Source organism: Peromyscus californicus, unplaced genomic scaffold (assembly GCF_007827085.1).
Source record: "Peromyscus californicus insignis strain IS unplaced genomic scaffold, ASM782708v3 Scaffold_23__1_contigs__length_62951481, whole genome shotgun sequence".
NCBI classification, from domain to species: Eukaryota; Metazoa; Chordata; class Mammalia; order Rodentia; family Cricetidae; genus Peromyscus; species Peromyscus californicus.
The window spans coordinates 61099895-61120973 of record NW_026294534.1 but is presented as its reverse complement, the minus strand read 5'-3'; the positions used below and the strand labels follow the sequence as shown (position 1 = coordinate 61120973).

The 21079-nt window shown below is 63.9% G+C and overlaps 2 protein-coding genes across 17 annotated transcripts in view; one reads left to right on the top strand and one right to left on the bottom strand.

Moving 5' to 3' along the window:
- The window catches only part of Mast3 (microtubule associated serine/threonine kinase 3), a 27014-nt gene extending 8071 nt beyond the window's left edge, over positions 1 to 18943 (bottom strand). Inside the window, exons 1-12 of one of the 11 annotated variants that reach the window (XM_052752591.1) lie at positions 18868 to 18943; positions 14037 to 14068; positions 2886 to 2974; positions 2748 to 2820; positions 2597 to 2617; positions 2305 to 2383; positions 2031 to 2188; positions 1887 to 1962; positions 957 to 1166; positions 670 to 771; positions 465 to 597; positions 105 to 163 (exon numbers count right to left, since the gene is read on the bottom strand). In XM_052752591.1, coding sequence (XP_052608551.1) covers positions 105 to 163; positions 465 to 597; positions 670 to 771; positions 957 to 1166; positions 1887 to 1962; positions 2031 to 2188; positions 2305 to 2383; positions 2597 to 2617; positions 2748 to 2820; positions 2886 to 2974; positions 14037 to 14068; positions 18868 to 18906 — 1071 coding nt within the window. In that variant the 5' untranslated portion in view covers positions 18907 to 18943. Of the gene's footprint in view, positions 1 to 104; positions 164 to 464; positions 598 to 669; positions 772 to 956; positions 1167 to 1886; positions 1963 to 2030; positions 2189 to 2304; positions 2384 to 2596; positions 2618 to 2747; positions 2821 to 2885; positions 2975 to 5374; positions 5586 to 11388; positions 11479 to 11574; positions 11697 to 14036; positions 14069 to 17855; positions 17973 to 18867 lie in introns of those variants that run through there. The other 10 variants (XM_052752585.1, XM_052752586.1, XM_052752583.1 and 7 more) reach the window with 10 other exon arrangements.
- Positions 9255 to 21079, top strand: part of Il12rb1 (interleukin 12 receptor subunit beta 1) — a 24880-nt gene continuing 13055 nt past the window's right edge. The window contains exons 1-2 of one of the 6 annotated variants that reach the window (XM_052752595.1): positions 9255 to 10253; positions 13044 to 13339. The gene's annotated coding sequence lies outside the window, so the exon portion shown is untranslated. Of the gene's footprint in view, positions 10254 to 11811; positions 12475 to 13043; positions 13340 to 19743; positions 20043 to 20641; positions 20834 to 21079 lie in introns of those variants that run through there. The other 5 variants (XM_052752599.1, XM_052752594.1, XM_052752598.1 and 2 more) reach the window with 5 other exon arrangements.

Below are 21079 nucleotides of genomic sequence, written 5' to 3'. Positions count from 1 at the left end.
CACCCCCAAAAATCACACCTGTTTAAGCATCTACTTCAGTACTTACCCCCTCTTCCAGCCACTCAGGAAAGGACAAAACATCCCTGCCTCAGCTTTTAACTCACCTCAGGGTGTCCAGGAGCTGGGGACTGGTCTTCATCTAGGTCATTCAGAGGCTGGATCTCTGTCAAACGAGGTTATATTTCTTTTTTCATTTTAAATGGGATTTCACTGTACAGTCCAATAGCAAGAACTAGAGTCTTCTAGAAAAGCCACGACTTGGGACCTTAGTGCTCCAGATGTCCCCAACTAGAGTAGACCCCAGTACTTCCCTGCGCCAGGGACTGACGGACAGCAGCTCTAGTGAGTCTCAGTGAGCGCTACCCCATGGTGGCGGGGAAGCAGAATGAGGCTGAGCGAGACCCGGAGGCACAGGGAGCCGTGGGTTCGAATCCAGATCCTGTGCTCTGGGCGCCGCCGCTCACCTTCCAGCGGGTCCTTGGCCAGGCCCAGCTGGCGGATGATGTAGCGCGGCAGATCAGTCTTCACGCCCTGGTCCTCGCGGGCCTGGCCCTCCGCAGCCTCCAGCAGGTGGTAGAACTCCTCAGGGTCGAACTCCTGCGCAGGAGAGGCCGTGAGCCCCCGACCTCGCCGGGCGCCCGAGCCCCAGGACCCCCGGGGGCGGCTCACCAGGCACTCGAGCAGCCGCGCGGGCCTCGAGATGATGATGAGCAGCTTGCGGACCAGCTGCACGATGAAGCCCACCTCGGCGCTGTCGGACCGCTCGTGAGCCTGCGGGCGGGCGGGGGCGGGGCACCGGTGAGCCCCGCCCACAGACGAGGCCCCGCCCACAAGCGGACGGAGCCCCGCCCACACCCATGGGGAGCCTCTGGGGCCCTGCAACTCCGCCCAAGAAGGCGTTACCCAAACACACCCACCCGTGGGCGTGGCCACCCGCCGGCCCCGCCCCCACGCACATCCTGCAGCAGCCGCTCCAGCTTGTCCTGCATCTCCAGGAAATAGCGGGAGGTGACCAGGGCCTCGCCCGACTTGGCTAGGCAGTCCCGTGCCAGCTCCACAATCTGGTGGTGGATGAAGCCCAGGACTCCGTCAGCCAGGGCCAGGCGGTCGCCGGGGGCGAATGCTGCCAGGAAGTCCTGCAGCCGGCCCTCCATCTGCGCAGTGGCCTGTGGGAGGGCGGGGGTGAGCGGCAGGGGCGGGCCGAGGGGAAGGACCGGAGGAGCGGGCCGCACGGGGGCGGGCCAGGCACCGGTGACACGGGTAAAAAGTGTGCCCATGCGGGGCTGGCGGGGCCCGGGTTGGGGGACCCACAGGAGAAGAGGCCTTGCCTCACCAGAGGGCGGGGCTCTGGTGACTGACGGGGGCGGGCCTGCCTGGGGGCGGGGCTCTGGTGACTGACAGGGGCGGGCCTGCCTCAGGGCGGGGCTCTGGTGACTGACAGAGGGCGGGGTTCTGGTGACTGACGGGGGCGGGCCTGCCTGGGGGCGGGGCTCTGGTGACTGACAGGGGCGGGCCTGGCCGGGGGCGGGGCTCTGGTGACTGACAGGGGCGGGCCTGGCCGGGGGCGGGGCTCTGGTGACTGACAGAGGGCGGGGTTCTGGTGACTGACGGGGGCGGGCCTGTCTCAGGGCGGGACTCTGGTGACTGACGGGGGCGGGGCTCTGGTGACTGACAGGGGTGGGCCTGGCCGGGGGCGGGCCTGGCCGGGGGCGGGGCTCTGGTGACTGACAGGGGCGGGCCTGGCCGGGGGCGGGGCTCTGGTGACTGACGGGGCGGGCCCGGCCGGGGGCGGGGCTCTGGTGACTGACGGGGGCGGGGCTCTGGTGACTGACGGGGCGGGCCCGGCCCGGCCCAGGCTGGCCGAGAGTGGCTGGCGTGCCGCACACCTTGGGGAAGCGCTCCCGGTACACGTGGTTCATCATCACAATCTCGTTGTCGAAGGTCCCCGACGTGCGTCCAGGGCTGAAACGCGACAGGTGGGTGAGGGGCGCCGAAGGCCGACAGGGTGCGGAGGTCCCGCCCAGGCCTACCTGAGGCTGCGCGAGCGGGGCCGCAGCCGCGGGGAGCGGCCGCCGTCCTCGTCCACCACGCTCTCGGAGCTGCGGAAGTGCTTGGACAGGAAGCGCAGCTCGTCCGCAGTGGGCTGGAAGGGAAGCTGGTGTAGACGTTCCCGGGAAGAGGAGCTTGACTGGTCAGGGAGAAGGCCGGGGTCACCGCGGACTGCGCACCCCGGCATCGCTCCCCGCCCAGGCCGCCGAGGGCCTCCCGGAGCCCCATCCACCCGCCCCGGGCAGCCGTCAGTACCGACACGGTGGAGCTGGGAGTGTTGGTCCCATAGCCGGAGGACGGGAGAGACGCAAGCGACCATCTTCTGCCGTCAGCCCTGGGGAGGGGCAGATGATCAGGGACCCGCAGGCAGCCGGCCCGGTGCGCGTGCCACACAGGCTTTGACCTGTCAGCTGTTTCGGGGGGTCACAGCCCCCGACAACCCAAGGGCACTGAAGGCCCTGGGCACACCATGTCAGGTCTTGGTTAGTGGGTGAGTGATTCTGAGTGCAGCCGCAGCCCCCGCTTCCTTCACGGGACTCCGAATTACCTGTCACCATGGGAGAGGTGGCTGTGCAGGGTGACGCGTTTACCAGGGACCACCAGAGCCAGGCAGGAAGGGGACAAGGGAGGGAAAATCAGTGAGGGCCAGCTCTGGCCCTGTGAGGGGCGCTAGCCCTGTATCGAGGCAGGACACCCACCTCCGGGCAAAGGGGAAGTTGAGGGCCGCTGCAGCAGAGAAGTTCCGAGGACTGTCCAAGGGGCTGTTACCTGCTGAGGACGGGGGTGAGTCAGGGTGGAGCTCGGACCCAGCCACCCGCCTGGATCTCCCCACTCACCGGTTGGGACAGAGAGTGGTGACAGCGGCCTGGAGATGGTGGGCGAGGGCGTCCCCACAACCAAGCTCTTTCGGTTACCGCTGCGGCAGCTGTGAGGGAAGGACAGGGTTAGATGGCGAGCTTGAGGGACCAGGGGACCATGCGCCCAGCATGGAGTGCACTCAGGCTGGCTGCAGGCCGCCTTAGACCAACCACTACCTCCTTCGGTTTAGCAGGAGGTTCTGAGACCCACTGGGGTTACCAAACATCTCTTTTGGTTTTTCTTTTTCTTTTTCTTTTTTTTCGAGACAGGGTTTCTCTGTGTAGTTTTGGAGTCTGTCCTGGATCTCACTCTGTAGCCCAGGCTGGCCTCGAACTCACAGAGATCCACCTGTCTCTGTCTCCCTAGTGCTGGGATTAAAGGTGTGTGCCACCACCACCTGGCTGGTTTTTTGTTTTTCAAAACGGAGTTTCTCTGTGTAGTCTTGGCTGTCCTGGATCTCGCTCTCTAGACCAGGTTGGCCTTGAACTCACAGAGATCCTCCTGCCTCTGCCTCCCAAGTGCAGAGATTAAAGGCGTGCGCCACCACCGCCCAGCTCAAACAGCTCTTCTTATTTTTGAGCCAGAGTCTCATATAGCACAGGCTGGCCTTGGGATTCTGGAGGGCGCTCTCAATGCCTGCTCTCCTGAGATGGCCTGTTTCAATCTTCCCTTCCCAGCCTCGATCCACTGAGAACACAGTTGGAGGAAGCCCGTCCAGCCTCATGGGGACACTGGCACATGACCAGGACACACTGACAGACTTTCCAGCCTTCCTCCTTCCCAGCCCCTGGCCCTTCACCTTACACCATGACCCCTGCCAGGCACACTGAAGTCAGCGGGGGAGACAGGTGATGGCCCTGAGCCCATGGCTGTGGGAAGCAGGTACTCCTGTCCCTGAAGCTGCTGCCCCCACCTTCCCAAGATCCCAAAGAGCTAACTACTTCCTGGTGTGGTGGCACACTCCTTTAATAACAAATCCTCTGTGCGTTGGAGGCCAGCCTGGGCTACATACAGACAACAAAAAGCTAGTCTGACCCAACGAAAATACCCAAAGTCAGCATGGTGACTCTGAGGTAGGACTGTCCATGTTCTAACTTCCCGCCCTTCCCTCCCCTGATCCCATGTCCCTTTTGGCCACTTGCCCTGAGCCCCTGCCCAGGCCTCTGGCCCCTTCTGCCCACTGGGCCGAGTCTCGCCTCCCCCTTGGCAGAGCTGAAGCCATTAGGTTCCTGCCCCCCTCCCGGCCCCTCCAGTCACCCAGCAACAGTGGCTCTGACAGACAAGGAGAGCGGCCCACACAGCCCCCGCCAACGCAGCTCTGCAGAAGTGTCAGGGAGGGAGCGACAGGCAGGGCCTGGAGGAGGCAGGGAGGCTTTGGGTGATGAGGGGCACAGCTTGCAGGCCAAAAAGGGAGGCATCACAGCCGCAAAGGGCACAGGCAGGAGAGCGGCCGGGAGCCAGGCTCAGCTCGGGGGCTGAAGCGGAGCCTCTGCCGCCCCATCCGGACACCCAGAAGGTCCACGAAACCAGCACACCCTGCGGAAATGGACTTGGGGGACGCAGGCTCAGAGCCTGGCTGCGGGAGGCCACGCCCCAGAGCCGCTGAGCCACAGGTGTGGAACGCAGTAGTAACCAGCCCCGGGTTCGGGGACTCTGCCTGCTCCCCACACAGGGAAGTCGGGGCTGCGGAGATCGAGAGTGGAGGAATTGCCCCCTAGGCTGAGGTGTGGGTGCAGAAGCGGAACCCAAAGGTCCCTGCAGGACTTCCTGCGCCCCCCCCTCTGCACACGACACACACACACAGGCAGCCACACCCTCTCCCTGCCCCCGGCTGCCCCCACGTCCTGCAACGGTGGCCAATGAGATTGGCTGGTTCCTCTCCCTCATGCTCACAGGCCAGGCCTTGAAAACAACCATATTGGACACCTCGGAGAACCTGGAACCATCCCACCTGAGCACACAGTAAACGCCGACTGCTTACACAGCTCCTTGTATGCAAGCTCTAATGGGCCTGTAAGCCATGCAGGGCACCATAGTACCTTGGGCACAAACGAAGCTTTGGATTCAGCACTCATGGTCCTTGCAACTCACACTGTGCCTATCTAGACAAACCTAAACCCCGAGAAACCCAAGCACAGAGAGGTTGGGGAACTCCCTGGGGTCACACAGCACGGTAGTACTACACTGTAACTTGAACCTGGGTCTAGTGGAGGCACCAGCTCTCACTCGGCCTTGCACCTTGCAGAGAAGGGCCTGGGCCGAGGAGAAGCCAGGCACGCCTTGGCTGCAGACCTACCACCCACTCGTCAGCCTGGGCCATGAGTATTTGCTTCTGCGCCAACGTTTCCGCTGAGCGCCCAGCACAGACCGCTTCATTCTTCCCACATTCCTCGCTTTGCGCAGCCCGAGTCCCAGGTTCGAATCCCGGGGGTCCCCAGCTCGACCCCGCATTCCAAGCCGCCCCTACCTTTTGGAACGCTGTAGCAGCGCACCCTTGGCCAAGCGGCTGCGGTGTCCGGGAGCCGCCACTGCCGTCCAGTAGCTGGGGTCCGACATGCTGCCTCCCCCCGCGCGCCGGGGCCCCGGCCGGACCGCCCGGATTCAGCCTGAGCCCCGTGGAGCGGCCCGGCGGCCGCGGGCTACCCGAGCGCGCCGGGCGGCAAGGAGGAAGCTCGGCGGGAGCCCCGCCCAGCCGAGGGGCGGAGCAAGGGGCGTGGCGTCGCTATGGAGGAGGGCGGCGGGGCGGGGCGTTGCCAGGGCCTGCCGCTAGGGAGCCTTCGTGACTATGGCTCTGCCGGAAGCGCTGAGAGAGAGCGCGGTTAGAACCCGCCTGGCGCCCGGCGTCGCGAGGGCCTTGACGGACGGCGCCGGGCGTTGCTAGGGCTCCGGAGCGAACGTGGACGTTGCTATGGACCCCAGCATCACAGGCAGGACTTTGCTAGGAGTCTGAGCGGAGGGGGCGTGGTTACCTGGCCGTTGCTAGGACTCTGCACAGCGAGGGCGGGGCGTTGCCATGGGCCTCAGCAACAGGCAGGCTGTTGCTAGGGCTGTAGCCACAGGGAGAGGGGCTCTAGGATGAGGGTGGGACGTTGCTATGGACCTCAGCAGCATGGGCAGGGCGTTGCTAGGGTTCTGAGCAGAATGGGCGGGGTTACCTGGCCGTTGCTAGGGCCCTGTGCAGTGAGGGCGGGGCGTCGCTAGGGCCTGGGCGGCGGGGTCGGGAGTTGGCCGCGCTGTCCCTGGGTATCAGCCTGCCCCGCGGGCGCTGCCCCTTCCTTCCCATCTGTAACCTGGCGCGGCGGCAACACAGGCCCCGCGTGCGCCGCCACAAAAGCCGTTTCCAAAGGCGATAAGCCGCACACACTTAGTTACCAAAGGAGTACGTCCTTCTCCCGCAGGTCCTAGGCAGCCAGTGGGGCTCATTCTGACCATAGGACATTCTATCCCTGCCTTGCTGGGATTTGAAGCCAAGGCCCCATACCCGGGACAAGAAAGCCAAGGAAACCGGGGCACAGGAGCCCAGCGTGTCCCCAGTCCATCCCTCTTCGCAAGGCACACCCAGACACTCCACTTCTGGTACCCCCCACCCGTGCTGGCTGGAGCACAAACCCACACCCACTCATTCATTCACTCGATAAACATTTACTGAACATCTTCAGTTTGCCTGCCTCTGGGACACCTAGGGGTGACCTGGGGGAGGGGTCTGTGGTCCTTGGTCTCAGATGGGAGAGAGAATAAACAGGAAACAATGAAGAAATCCAAAGAGTAATTTCAAAGAAAGAGGGGATGTAGCCCAGCTGGGAGAGTGCTTGCCTAGCATGAGGAGGCCCTGGGTTCCATCCCCAGCACCTTATCACTCTTGGGATTGGTGGCATACACCTGTCATGACAGGACATAAGAGGGAAGACCAGGAACTCAAGGCCTGACTGGATTATATTTCTCAAGAACTAGAACAGAAGGCAGACAGGCACATGATGACCTCTGTCCTGAGAAAGAGGAGAACGAGGATAAGGGGATCACAGACTGGGGTGCTGCTCACAGAGCTGTCCACACAGGCTGCATTAAGGATTCAGTTTTATTGAAAGAGCAACAGGGTGCTGTGGATGGTGCTTGAGATCCCCGTGTCTGTCCTGGAAAGCAAAGACCTTTAGAAGTTGGATGGAGGATGAGGACTCCAGCGAGAAGCTGGGTGCCTTCCAGGGACAAAAGCTGAGGACCACATCATGGCAGCCCTGGAGAGAAGTGGGTGGGCTAGAGCACATGTTGTGAGTCCCGAGGATGGGGCCTGTAGGGGCCAGATGTGACAAAGAGGATTACAATGTCTACTGTGACTCTGGGTGTCAGGTCTTAATCCCCTACAAAAGGCTCAGAGCCTCCTGACTCTGGGAGCCCAAATGGGGATGGCCCTGGGTTTCATAGGCCTCCCCTGCAGGAAGAGCCATCCACATACCCTTGTGCCTGGGGGCTCACCTCCACACACACCCCTGACCTTTGTCCCAAAGCCTTGCCCACTCCACGCCCCCACTGCCCTGGCAGCCCCATCTCCCAGCCCCCTGGCCTCAGTTTCCAGCTCTGGAGAACTTGACTATGCTAGTCCAGAGTGACTGCCTAGAGTGAGCTGAGCGGCTGAGTGCACATCTTGCTCACACTTGCTCCACAGCTCCCTACTACTTTTCCAGCAAGGCCCCAGCCCTGGAGGAAACATTCTTGGGGCAGGGTCCAATACCACCCGTGACCAGCTCTGGACCTTTGGCATTGCCTCTCTGCTGGGGCTGCAGCTTAAACGGCAAAAGCCTAGGTGTATCTTACTCTGACCAACCCATCCTGTCACCTCTTCCCACAGGCCACAGGGCACGGCCACTGTCCCCCAGCCCCATATTCTGGCTCCACAGGTAAATCTACTTTCCATCAGGGCTTGTCCTCCAAGGCCCTCGGGCAGTCTCTGTGTCCTAGAGGGCCAACTCGAGATGGCCTTCCACCCCGAAGGACAGCAGAGTTCCTCTGCCTGCTTCCCATTCATCCACACCAGAGCATCGTGTAAGCACCTGCTGCATACCTGCCGGAGCATACAGTGTGAGCAGAAAGATTCAGGCCAAGCCTTTGAGGGTCTCAAAGTTCTGAAGGAAACGAGCACTCAGAATCACACAGGAAGATGAGAGCACTCAGCAGGGCGCACTCCTTCCACCAACACTACTGAGGCTGAGGCAGGAGGATCACGGAAAGTCTGAGGCCAGGCTGGCTGGCCTACAACCTAAGCTGTCCAAAAATCTGCTCTCTCACCAGGCAGTGTTGGCACACACCTTTGATCTCAGCACTCGGGAGGCAGATGCAGGGAGATCTCCGAGCTCCAGGCCAGCCTGGGCTACAGAGTGAATTCCAGGACAGCCTGGGCTACACAGAGAAACCCTGTCTTGAGTTAAAAGTCTAAAAAACAAACAAACAAAGCAATAGACGAAACAAAACAAACCGTCTGTCTCAAAAAACCAAGGATCAGGGCTGGAGAGATGGCTCAGCGGTTAAGAGCATTGGCTGCTCTTCCAGAGGTCCTGCGTTCAATTCCCAGCAACCACATGGTGGCTCACAGCCATCTGTAATGAGATCTGGTGCCCTCTTCTGGGCTGCAGGCACACATGCAGACAGACTACTGTATACATAATAAATAAATCAATCTTAAAAAAAAAAAAAAAAAAAAAAACAAACCAAGGATCAGAGGTGTGGCTCAGGGGTGGAGCCCCGCCTAGGATCCCCCAGTGAGGGGCTGGGGGCGTGGCTCAGGGGTGGAACCCCGCCTAGAATCCCCCAGTGAGGGGCTGGGGGCGTGGTCAGGGTGGAGCCCCGCCTAGAATCCCCAGTGAGGGGCTGGGGGCGTGGCTCAGGGGTGGAGCCCCGCCTAGGATCCCCCAGTGAGGGGCTGGGGGCGTGGCTCAGGGGTGGAGCCCCGCCTAGGATCCCCCAGTGAGGGGCTGGGGGCGTGGCTCAGGGGTGGAGCCTCTGCCTAGAATCCCCAGTGAGGGGCTGGGGGCGTGGTCAGGGTGGAGCCCCGCCTAGAATCCCCAGTGAGGGGCTGGGGGCGTGGCTCAGGGGTGGAGCTCCTTCCTAGAATCCCCCAGTGAGGGGCTGGGGGCGTGGCTCAGGGTGGAGCCCCGCCTAGAATCCCCCAGTGAGGGGCTGGGGGCGTGGCTCAGGGGTGGAGCCCCTGCCTAGAATCCCCCAGTGAGGGGCTGGGGGCGTGGCTCAGGGTGGAGCCCCTGCCTAGAATCCCCAGTTAGGGGCTGGGGGCGTGGCTCAGGGGTGGAGCCCCTGCCTAGAATCCCCCAGTGAGGGGCTGGGGGCGTGGCTCAAGGGTGGAACCCCGCCTAGAATTCCCCAATGAGGGGCTGGGGGCGTGGCTCAGGGGTGGAGCCCCGCCTAGAATCCCCCAGTGAGGGGCTGGGGGCGTGGCTCAGGGGTGGAGCCCCGCCTAGAATCCCCAGTGAGGGGCTGGGGGCGTGGCTCAGGGTGGAGCTCTGCCTAGAATCCCCAATGAGGGGCTGGGGCGTGGTTCAGGGGTGGAGCCCCGCCTAGAATCCCCCAGTGAGGGGCTGGGGGCGTGGCTCAGGGGTGGAGCCCCGCCTAGAATCCCCAGTGAGGGGCTGGGGGCGTGGTCAGGGGTGGAGCCCCGCCTAGAATCCCCCAGTGAGGGGCTGGGGGCGTGGCTCAAGGGTTGAGCCCCGCCTAGAATCCCCAGTGAGGGGCTGGGGGCGTGGCTCAGGGGTGGAGCCCTGCCTAGAATCCCCCAGTGAGGGGCTAGGGGCGTGGCTCAGGGGTGGAGCCCCGCCTAGGATCCCCCAGTGAGGGGCTGGGGGCGTGGTCAGGGTGGAGCCCCTGCCTAGAATCCCCAGTGAGGGGCTGGGGGCGTGGCTGAAATGCAGATCCTTTGCCTAGCATCTAAAAAATCAAAAAACAAAAAGCCCAAGGAAATCAGCCCTGAGTGGTTTCAGTTGAGTGAGCTGGTGTATGGAAGGATAGAGCGCTCGTGCAAGCTTCCATTCTGCGGACTTGGTGAGGCCTTCAAACGTGAAAAGAAGGGAGCAGACTCTGAGCAGAGCAGTGGCAAGTGCGGAGATGGAGATGGAGAGGCGGGTGGGCTGCACAAGATCTGGGGCCTTAGGGGTTGTGGGACACAGGAGCATCTTCTTCCTACAGCACCTGGACCAGAGTGCCGCTAAACAAATCAGATCCATCCTGTTCCAGTGCAGGGGCGAGAAGCTGAGGCCTGTGTGGCCGCCGGCGCAGTGGTTCTGCTGCCCTCTGGTGGGGACTGCAACTACCTGGTTCCGCAACAGTGCCTCCTCCATTTCCTTCAGGTAAAACCTGTTCAGTCGCAGGCATCCCCAACCCAGGTCCCTCCCTCTGGTCTGCCCTCGCATGGGTTGGAGCCAAGGGCTCCGAGATGCATCTGTTCTCGCACTACCTCCCAGGGTGCTCCTGGGCCTCTTCACCTGCTCCTCAAGAAGTGTGGCGACAGCAGGTTCTGGCTATCACTGGGCAAACCCAGCCAGCTCCAGGCACTCCAGCTTTCCCCCAGACGTCCCAGTCCCCACAAGGCCTGTATTCCCCTCGAAAGGCGGGTTAAAGAAAAACCCCACCCTGCCCCAAGACCACCGCACACTCAGTCCTGGGGCTATTCTTCACCTAAATCCGCTCACATCTCCGGTCACCTCCCCAAGAGGTCAGCACTGAACATATTCATTAGTCATCCTGTTCCCCGGCCCCACCTCCTCCAGCCGACTGAGAACGCTCTGGGGTCTCACTTATTCTTGTTCTCCACTCTGGACTTTTTACCTGGAATGCTGGTAGGTGCCTAGAAAGTGTTTCCTGAGTGAATGAAGGGAATCATGGTCTAGAATTCAGTGTGGACCCCATGGTGCTATGTGTCTTCTCCATTTAAAATCCGTACAATGTGCGGCGCAGCTCATACATCCTAAGGTGTAAATGGCTCTCAGGTAAGTCAAGACTCTCGACTTTCCGACTTTCCGGGCGGTAAGCCTCTGAAAGCGGCCCAGCAGTCACCGAGGTGGTGCTGACTCTCAGGAGGGTGTGGTGGCCACGCTGGCCCCCGGACTTGTGGAATCACAACAGGCCTGCCTCTGAGGCTCAGTTTCCCCCGCTGGGAAACCCGGCCCGGGCAGAGCGGCCCTCGGGAAGCTGGCTGCTTTCGGACTAGCGCAGCCTGGTTGAGCTTGCGTGTGAGTTTCCGGCGGGTCCTCGAGGTCACAACCTGGCAGGGCCCTGGGAACCGGGCACCTGTCTCGGGAAGTCGTTGGGCTCAAGTTCTGGCGTCGCCTGGACACCTGCCCCGCGCCCAGCCTGCAGCTGGGAGCTCCCGCGGGTCGGGAGCCGAGAAGGGGGTGACGCCGAGGCCTGGGGCGGCCAGGGGGTGTGAAAGGCCCGAGCGGAGGGCGGGCGGGCGGGCGGCGCGTGCGGGGCGGCGCCACTCACCTCCAGGGCTGCAGGCCCAGCGACGGGCTGCACGGGCTGCACGGGCTGCCGGGGCTCAGCAGGCAGGGGCTCTGGCTGCTCGGCGACAGACTGCAAGACAGAGGCGGCGGTGACCCCGCGGCGACCTGGCGTGACCCCCGCGGGCTCCCGCGGGCCGCACCGCGGGGCTCGGGCCTCGGTACTCACTCGAGCGTCAGCGCGGGGATCAGCAATTTCTCCCTGCGGGACTTCATGGCGGCGCCGAGGGAACCGACGCCCGGTGGCACCGGGCGCGAGCAGAAGCGCTGGGACTATGGACAGAGGGACGCGCGCGCCGGAGGCTGGCGGGGGCGGGGCCACGGGGCGGGGCCGCAGGCGTGGGGGCGGGGCGGTGGGCGGGGCAGCAGGTGGACCGAGGGGCGGGACTAAAGGCCCGGGAGGGGCTACATGTGTGGGTGGGGCTATGGCTTGGGGGCGGGGTTGTGGGCAGGGCTATGGGTGCGGAGCCCGGCTTCTGGGGTCTGGGGCATGGGAGCGGGGCGGAGCTATGGGATGCGGGGCGGGGCTATGGGGTGCGGGGCGGAGCTATGGGGTGCGGGGCGGGGCTTCCGAGGAGAAAAGCGTACTCTAAAGAGGGCGGAGCCTAGCGTCGCCTAGCTGAGTACGGCTTGTGGCCGGTGGGGCGTGGCCTCACAGTGTGTTCGATGGGCGGGGCGCATGATCGCAGTTTGCAGGACTCGAGGCAGGGGCCTCAGAGTAGGCTCGGCCTCTGGACCGGCTCTTGGGACCCGGAAGAACTGTGTTGGGGGTGGGGACAGAGGCGGGGCCTCTCGCGGTGCGGCGGGGCTGAGCGCCAAGCGACGGAGCGCGTGCGCAGTCAGGCTAGCGCCCCGCTCGCTGTGGAGGCGGCTGCAGACTGGCCCTCCTGACCCGGGCCCTGGGACACTCAGCTCGCCCAGCCACGCGTCGGAAGGAAAGGCGACCGGGGCCCTGCGATCGCCGCTGCCCACACACCTGGTCCCTGCCAGCCCAGGGCCGAGCCACGCACAGCACGGGTGGCGGGGTTGGCAGCTTCCCGAGGGCTCTGGCCCTCACTTTACCCTCGAGGTCGGTGCACTGCGCTCCTCCGCCCCCGGTCCCTTACGGTGCGCTCAGGGCAAGGTCCGGCCCCACCCCATCCCAGCCACAGTGCGCATGACTGGGGGCCACAGAGACCCCACTTTCAGAACCCATGTCTCTTCTCTACCCCACCCAGCTCTTCCTCCACTGCCAGGTAACACCCTTTGCCACGCCGGTCCCTCTGGAACGCTATTGTCCCTACAGCGCCCCATCCCGCTGCTCGTCCTCTCCAAGATCAAACCTCACCTCCTCCAAGTGACCCCCAGAGCCTCTCTGTCTCTCTGTTTAATTTCCCCTGAACACACACATTTCACCGTTTGTGTCCCCATTAAGAACCGGAGAGCAGGCCGGGCGGTGGTGGCACAGGCCTTTTAATCCCAGCACTCAGGAGGCAGAGCCAGGCGGATCTCTGTGAGTTCGAGGCCAGCCTGGGCTACAGAGTGAGATCCAGGAAAGGCACCAAAACTACACAGAGAAACCCTGTCTCGAAAAACAAACAAACAAAAGAACCCGAGAGCCAGAGGGGCTGAATCGTCTCCTTCCCTGTTTCTCCACAGGGAGGGCCCAGCACAAGATAAAAAAACATGGAGCGCCTCAGTCCCCAACTGAGGCTCACGCAGCCTGTGAAGGTGGGGTATCCCGGGCTGTTTGCTCTCAGTGAACAGGAGGCGAGCCCCACCCCCCGGGCTTTGTTTATCCATCTGTAAATCCGGGACGCACAGAACAAAATGTTCTTTGAGCTCCGAATCTCCCCAGATGATGCCAGCCTCATGGATTCTGTTGGCGGGCGCCGAAAGGAAGCGAGTCCCTGTCACGGGTACGCAAGCCCACTCCAATGTACTCGGGTTAGAAGGTAATATTTCATAACTTTTCCTCCCTAGAGCTGAGGATCAAATCTTTTTCTTTCTGTACATTTATTTATTTAGTGAAAGGGAGTTCCTCTCTGCACACACCCGGAGGTCGGAGGACAACTTGTGGGGCCGCCTTGGGCGCCGAGAACAACGGCAGTTTCCTCCCGCACTGAGCAATCTCAAGAGCCTTTGGCTTTCGAATCTGCTACAGTGGAGTTAAACCCTGCAGACGGTGGCTTTTTCATTTTTATTTATTTTTTAAGGCAGGGTCTCATGTAGCTCAGGCTGGCTTGGAACTGTCAATTTTCCTTTCTCAGCCGCCAGGGTGCTGCTGGGATCACAGGCAGGTGCCACCAACTATGCTTGGGCCGGATCCCAAGCTAGGAACATTCTTTCAAAAGAAAAAAGGAGGGGACAGGCTCAGTGGTTAAAGTGATCGCTGTGCACGGTGGGGACCAGAGTTCGGTCCCTGGAACCCACGGGGCTGGCGGCCCACCTGTAGTCCCAGCCTGGGAAGGCGGACATCACAGATCGGGTTTGATTGAGAGACCCTGCCTCAAAGAGTCAGGTGGAGGACGGTTTTTGTTTGTTTGGTTTTAGTTTTGTGAGCACACACACACACACACACACACACACACACACACACGGCAAAAGAAAGGCAATGTTGTAGTTGTATTAATCATTGAATAAATTACTCACCCGCGCCCCCGGCGTGGAAGACTCAGCTCTTTCTGAAACGAGACAGAGAAAGTGGGGTCAGCCCGGGAAGTCTCCCACCCACTACACCCCACATCAGCCTCTCGTGGCCCAGCCATGTCAAGACCTGCTCACACCCGTCCCTTGCCTAGGGTGGCCTGCGGCTCTCACCTGAGTATTTCTGGCCCGCTCCCAAGCCGCCCGAAGCCCAGTGCTTGACCCTGCCAGCGGGGGCAGGCCAGCGGACTATTTAAAATACAAATGGGGTCAGCAAGACGACTCAGTGGGTAGGTGGTGCTTGCTGCCAAACCTGACCACCCGGGACCCACACAGTGGAAGGAGAGAACCGACCCCTGGAGGTTGTCCTCGTTCACAAGTGTTTGTGCGTGCACGTGCCCACACATGATGAATGAATGAATGTAATAAAAAGAATGAAAAGAGCTGAGCGGTGGTGGCGCACGCCTTTAATCCCAGCACTCGGGAGGCAGAGGCAGGTGGATCTCTGTGAGTTCGAGGCCAGCCTGATCTACAGAGTGAGTTCCAGGACAGCCAGGGCCACACAGAGAAAACCATGTCTCAAAAAAAACAAAAACAAAAAAAAAAACAACAACAAAGAAGAGTTCAAGGTCATCTACACAGCAAATTCAAGGAGACCAACCTAGACTCCGAGAGACATTTGTGTCATATGTGTTCATGCCTGATTCTTGCATTTGGGAGGATGAGGCAGGAGAACATAGAGTTCAAGACTGGCCAGGTGTGCCTTTAATCCCAGCACTCAGGAGGCAGAGGCAGGCGGATCCCTGAGTTCGAGGCCAGCCTGGGCTACAGAGCGAGTGCCAGGACAACCTGGGTGACACAGAGAAACCCTGTCTCGAAAAACAAACAAATTGGTTACACCAACCCTGGCTTCGGTCCTGTACACAACAAGGCGAAAGAGAACCCTGGCCTCGCGGTCCACTGGGACTGCAGAGTCCTTTTTGGGCACACACATATGGAAAATCTGTGGTGTGTGTGTGTGCGTGTGTGTGTGTGTGTGTGTGTGTGTGACGGACATGTGTGACAACTTGCAAGACTGGGTTTCCCTTTTTCACTGTGGATCCCAGGGAAGGAGACAGGCTGCCACCTTCGTGACAGGTGGTTTGACTGTAGCTGACCCCGGCTTTGTGTTGGAGACAGACCCTCTGTATGTAGCCCAGGGTGGCTTGGAACTCACTGTGATTCTCCTGCCTCAGCTTCTCAGCTGCTGCTAGGACAGACTTGTGCCACCACCTGCGTCAGGGAGGTTTTTTCAAATTTTGAGAAAGCTCTGTTAGAATCTCCTAACTCCCAGACCTGCGTGCGGCCTTGCGAAGGCTTTAGAGAAGCCATGCCTCGGTTTCCCCGGCTGTGAGGTGGCCTTGATATCAGGAAGGCTGCACTCCTAACCAGGGGACTCCCGCTGGTTCAGTCCAGCACCGGCCTAAGCAGAATCAACTGCACAGGTTGAGAAACTGAGGCACGGACGCAGAGCGGGAGAGCTGGGAAACGACTCTCCAGACACCCCAGCCCCACAGACCAACTCATGGGGCGGCCGCTCTGGGGACACGACTATTTTTACAGTGGTGGGCTCCGGGCTGCCCACGTCCCTGGGCGGGTGTTTGCCATGGCAACCAGTGACGTCACCGCCCCACAGCCAATTGGAGGGGGCGGAAACCGCCCGGCGCTGGACTCCGGGGCGGCCAGGGCTTGCCCGGTCTCCTGTCCCGTCCACTCACGGAGGAGTGTGTCCTACTCCGGCTCCCCCCAATACCACGCCGGAAACAGGGCTCGGGGGTCCAGCCTGGCACCCCAGTCGTGGCCGTCGTCTTCGGATCTGGGGAAGCTGCTGTGTGGCGTCCGTCAACCGCCCAGCCTCTCTGTGCCCGTTAACGCGCTTAGAAAACAGCGGGTCCCCCAGAACCCGGCGTCGGCATCTTCACCGCCCCCCAGGGTGGACTTGGCGGGGGGTGCCGGGCCGGAAAGCTCCCGGAAGTGGGCCCGCCGCGTCCCGCGCCATCTGCTTCCCGGCCCGCTCGCCAGCTGCTCCCGCGGCAGCTCCCACACGGACGCCCCGCTCCCGGCTGTTGTTTACTTGGGGCCTCCCTCCCAGCGCAGGCCGACGGCCTGGAACGCGCTATCCTCCTGCCTCAGCCTCCAGAGTGCTGGGACCGCGGCAGGTGTCGCCTTGGCCCTCTGACGGCTGCTTTTGTTGTTGAGACGGAATCCCTCTCTCGCAGTCCGGGCTGGCCTCGAACCCCTGAGGCTCCTGTCTCCACCTCCTGAATGCTAGGGTGGCACACTCAGTGTAAGCAGTGCTGGGGCCAAAGGGCTTCATGCGTGCTAGGCAAGCTCTCTACCCACTGAGCAACAAGCTCTCTACCCACTGAGCCACAAGCACTCCACCAACTGAGTAACAAGCACTCTACCCACTGAGCCACAAGCACTCTACCCACTGAGCCACAAGCACTCTACCCACTGAGCAACAAGCACTCTACCCACTGAGCTACAAGCACTCTACCCACTGAGCTACAAGCACTCTACCTACTGAGTCACAAGCACCCTACCAACTGAGCCACCGACTTGGTGTGCCCTTTAGCTGTTGTATTTCGTGGCTCCCCGAGGGCTGCAGTGCTGTCCCCCAAGTGTGGCCCAGCCTAGGGATCACACAGTGGAGGAGCCAGGGCCACGGTGGGCTGCCCATTTTATGACGGAGGAAACTGACCACGGGGGGCAGGGCGGCACCCGATTCCACCCTCGGGAGTTACCGGACTGGTGGCGATGTGTAGCCCCGGCAGGCCTCAGAACTCGACACTATCCTCCTGCCTCAGCTTCCCAGCTCCCGGGATGAGAGGCATGCACCATCGCCGTGAGCACAGGGCTATCCTGTGGCACGGGAGAGCATCGCCTGTCTTCCAGCCACCCCGGAGGCTGCGGCGGGCCAGCCTGGGCTCCGTCCCCAGCGCCATCAACCAGGCCTGGCGGTGCCCACTGGGGAGGTGGGAACAAGACGGTTAGGCGTCAGGGCCAGCCCTGGCTGCCAGAGGGCTTTCCTCCGGCACTTAGGAGCGGAGCCTTGGCCCTGCAGTCCCAAGCGCTGGACTGGCTGTGACGGGCAGCTGTGGCTCCAGAGGCCCGGGTTTCCGACTGCAGGCGCGCACCCCCTGCCTGTTTCCTGACTCACAGACGATGTTTACAAAGGTGGCCGCGAGCCCACTCTAGCCCAGGCTGTCCCTTGGGGTCCTGCAGCAGCTTTGTTGGTAGCATCCCACTCGGCCTGACTCCGGTGTCCTCGAAGTCCTCTGTCCCCGTCCCGGCACCTGCCGTGGCTCCACATTGTCTTGGCACCGAAGTTTAGCTTGTCTGTTCGTTTTTACCCTACACGTGTGTTTGTGTGTGCGCCGGCTGCCTCGGCGCATGCGTGGACATCGGAGGACACACTGGAGATTGTCCATTGTTCAATCTCCATGTCCATTCTGGGGACTGAACCCAGGTCTTCAGGCTTGGTCGCACGCGCCTTTACCCTGGGAGCCTTCTCGCCGCCCGCTCACCCCTATCCTTCGCGCCCAGCTCTGAGAAATGGGTTTTTCGGGATTGTTTGGCAGTTTGGTTTCCCAGGCTGTCCCTGAACCCCGGGACCCTGCTGGGATTGAAGGTGTGCGCCACCACGCCCGGCTGCAGACCTGCCAGCCGCCCTCCGGTCCTCCCTGCGCTCCCCTCCACCCCCTGACCCTGAGGAGCGCCATACAGCTCCGGGCCTCGGTTTTCCCGTGTGTAACGTGGGCCCTGTCATCCGAAAATATTTACCCCCCACGTGGAACAGGTCCCGCTTGTTGACGTCAGCCGCGCCCCCATTTGCTCACCCGGAGGCGGCGTCTCTATTTTAAGAGGCCGAGGGCGGGCTCGCATCTACCCGGGGCCCGGGCGACACCCGCCGCGCGCCAGCCCCGCCCCCACTCCGGCCTCCCCGGTCTCCGCTCCTGGGCTCCCGGGGGCCCGCCCCACTGCCCCGCTGCGCCGCTTTACTTAATCTTTACTTCCCCAAACTGCCCGCTCTGTGCCCGGCCCTCCCCGGCCCTCCCCGCCCTCCCCGCCCGGGGCTAGGGCAGCTGGGGCTCCGCACACAGCAGGCGCTCAATAGACGCAGGCGACCGGCGGCGCGCGGGTCCCCACCGCACACCCGTCGGCCGCGCAGCCGTGTGGTCCCGGCCGCAGAACCACCAGGCAAGCCTCCTGAGCTTTGCAGATGTTACAGATGGGGAAACTGAGGCCCAGGGAGGCCAGCGGCCTCGTCTCCCGGAGTCCCACACCGGAGCGCCCTGGACTTCCTTCTTACTTCCCGGGGGCGCGAACGCGGTAAACCGGGAAACGGGGCTCGGAGAAGCCACCGCACTCCCACCCTGCAGGTCCTTGTCAGACAGATCTGTGACCCGGAGAGACGGAATCCCAGCCAGGCAGCCTCGGGGGTGCGGGGCCTTCCCCAGCAGAGCCTCGGTTTCCACCTCTGTGGAAGGGGCCGGAGGCAGGGCGCTGGCTGCCAGCAGCGACCCTGGCCGGCGGCGGGCTCTGTCCACGCTGGAGCCCGGCGCCTCCGGCGGATGTGGTGTGGGGACCCTGGAGCTCCTTCTCCCCACGACAGAGGCCCAGCCTCAGTTTCCCCATCCGTCTAACGGAGACCCCTCCCTTCCCATCGCGCGCAAAACGCTCTGGGCAGCAGGTGGGCAGAGGCGCCGTCGGACGCTCCCGGCCTTCCCCGCTCCCTGCCTCAGTTTCCCCGCCCCGAAGGCACTGTCCGGCTTCCGCCCGCGCCCGGACTCACCTGGAGCCCGCGGCGCCGCAGGAGGCTCGGCTCGTCCATCGCGGAGTGTCCCGCGGCCGGCCCCGCCCCCGGCCCCGCCCCGACCTGGCCCCGCCCCAGCCCGCCGGCCCCGCCCCGGCCTGGCCCCGCCCCAGTCCGCAGGCCCCGCCCCGGACTGGCCCCGCCCCAGCCCGCCGGCCCCGGCCCCGCCCCCGAGCGTCATTGGCCCTGCGGGTCAGCTGACCCGGGCTGCCCCGCCCCCGGGCCCGCCCCACCCCAGCCCGCCGGCCCCGCCCCCGAGCGTCATTGGCCCTGCGGGTCAGCTGACCCGGGATGCCCCGCCCCCGGGCCCGGAGCTGGCGCCGCGGCTGGGCGGACCGCGAGGCCACGCCCCCGGCGTGAGGCTGCCGCCCGCCGCCGCCTCCGCGCGGCGACGCCCCACGACGCCGCCTTCAAGGAAAAGTTGGTTTTTAAACCTGTTTGTTTTTAGAATTTCCTGCACAGGGTCCCGGGTAGCCCAGGCTGGCTTCCCTGGGTAGCTGCCGGTGATCCCCCTGCCTCCGAAGCGCTGGGCTGGCAGGCGCTGGGCTCGAACCCGGGGCGCCGCATGCCCGGCCCGCGTGCGTCACCTCCCGGGCGCTCCCCCTCCTCCCAGCACCGGGGGTCATCTCCGGCTGCACAGGCCGGCCTGGGCTACCTGAGCCTGCCCCAAACCAACACGGCCCTCAGTGCGTTCGTCACCCCCACCCGCCACCGTCGGACCCGGCGGCCCCTCCCCTGGGGGCTGTCACTCCGTTTCACGCTTTTCAGACCCCACCTACCTCGTAGCGCTGTCGGGTGCGCCCTCCCTTTTGAGGGCTGAGTAGTATTCCGGGGCTGTGCTGCTCCCTGGCTTACCCCTCAGGGCCACTGGCCCCCGACAGCTCCCGGGGCCGCGACGGCTGTTGTGGCGAACGTGCTCCCTTCTCGGGTGCGCACCTGCGGGCGGGCTCCCCAGGGCCGTGTGGCCTCGCCAGGCGCCCGCCAAGCAGTGACTACGTCCGCGGGCCCCACGCAGGGCAGTCGGGCCGCTCGTGGACAGGGCCCGCGTCCCCAGGAGCGGGTCGCGGGTTCGAGGACAGCCCGAGCCGTGACACGGACGCCCCGGAGCGCCGTGGGCTGCGGGCGAGAGGACCCAGCGCCAGCACCGCCTCCCGGTGCGCACGCCTTTGACGGCCCTGTCGCAGAGGACGGCGGCCCGGCCCCCGCGAGCTCACCCCCCGCGAACTCCCCCCGGCCCCCGCGAGCTCCCCCCGGCCCCCGCGAGCTCCCCCCCGCCCCCCCCGGCCCCCGCGAGCTCCCCCCGGCCCCCGCGAACTCCCCCCGGCCCCCGCGAACTCCCCCCGGCCCCCGCGAGCTCCCCCCCGGCCCCCCCCGGCCCCCGCGAACTCCCCCCGGCCCCCGCGAGCTCCCCCCCGGCCCCCGCGAGCTCTCCCCCGGCCCCCCCCGGCCCCCGCGAGCTCCCCCCGGCCCCCGCGAGCTCCCCCCGGCCCCCGCGAACTCCCCCCGGCCCCCGCGAACTCCCCCCCGGCCCCCGCGAACTCCCCCCGGCCCCCGCGAGCTCCCCCCCCGGCCCCCGCGAGCTCCCCCCCGGCCCCCGCGAGCTTCCCCCCGGCCCCCGCGAACTCCCCCACCAGCCCCCGCGAACTGCCCCCCCGGCCCCCGCGAACTCCCCCCGCCCCCCCCCCCCCCCGGGACCGGGGCTCGGGCAGCGGTGTCACCGGCGCGGCCTGTCTCTTCCCGCTGGCCGCTCCCGGAAGTGGGGCGCCCGGGCGGTTAGTCCCGCTGGGGGGGGGGGAGACACACGCGGGGCCATGACCTCGCCCCGACCCCCCTCCTCACACCCTCCAGGCTCAGTGTGACCAGGCCCACGAGGCCGTGCACACCCAGCCCTCACCACGCAGCCTGGCCTGCCTTCCTATGCAGCTTGTTGGGGAAACTGAGGCAGGTGTGTGTGCGTGCGTGCGCGTGTGTGCCAGTGTGTGTGCGTGTGTGCTTACGTGCGCGTGTGCGTGCGTGTGACGGCAACGTTGGCGGACACGGGGAAGGCCAAAAGAGCCAAGGCTGGCCCCGCGGAGCTCCTTGAATCCACCTCCTTGCTTCCAGCTGGGCCTTCCGGACTCAGTTTCCCCGCTACGGCGTGGAGCCGCGGCAGCCTCCCCGAGTCAGGGCTGTGCTGGAACACCGGAGGGCG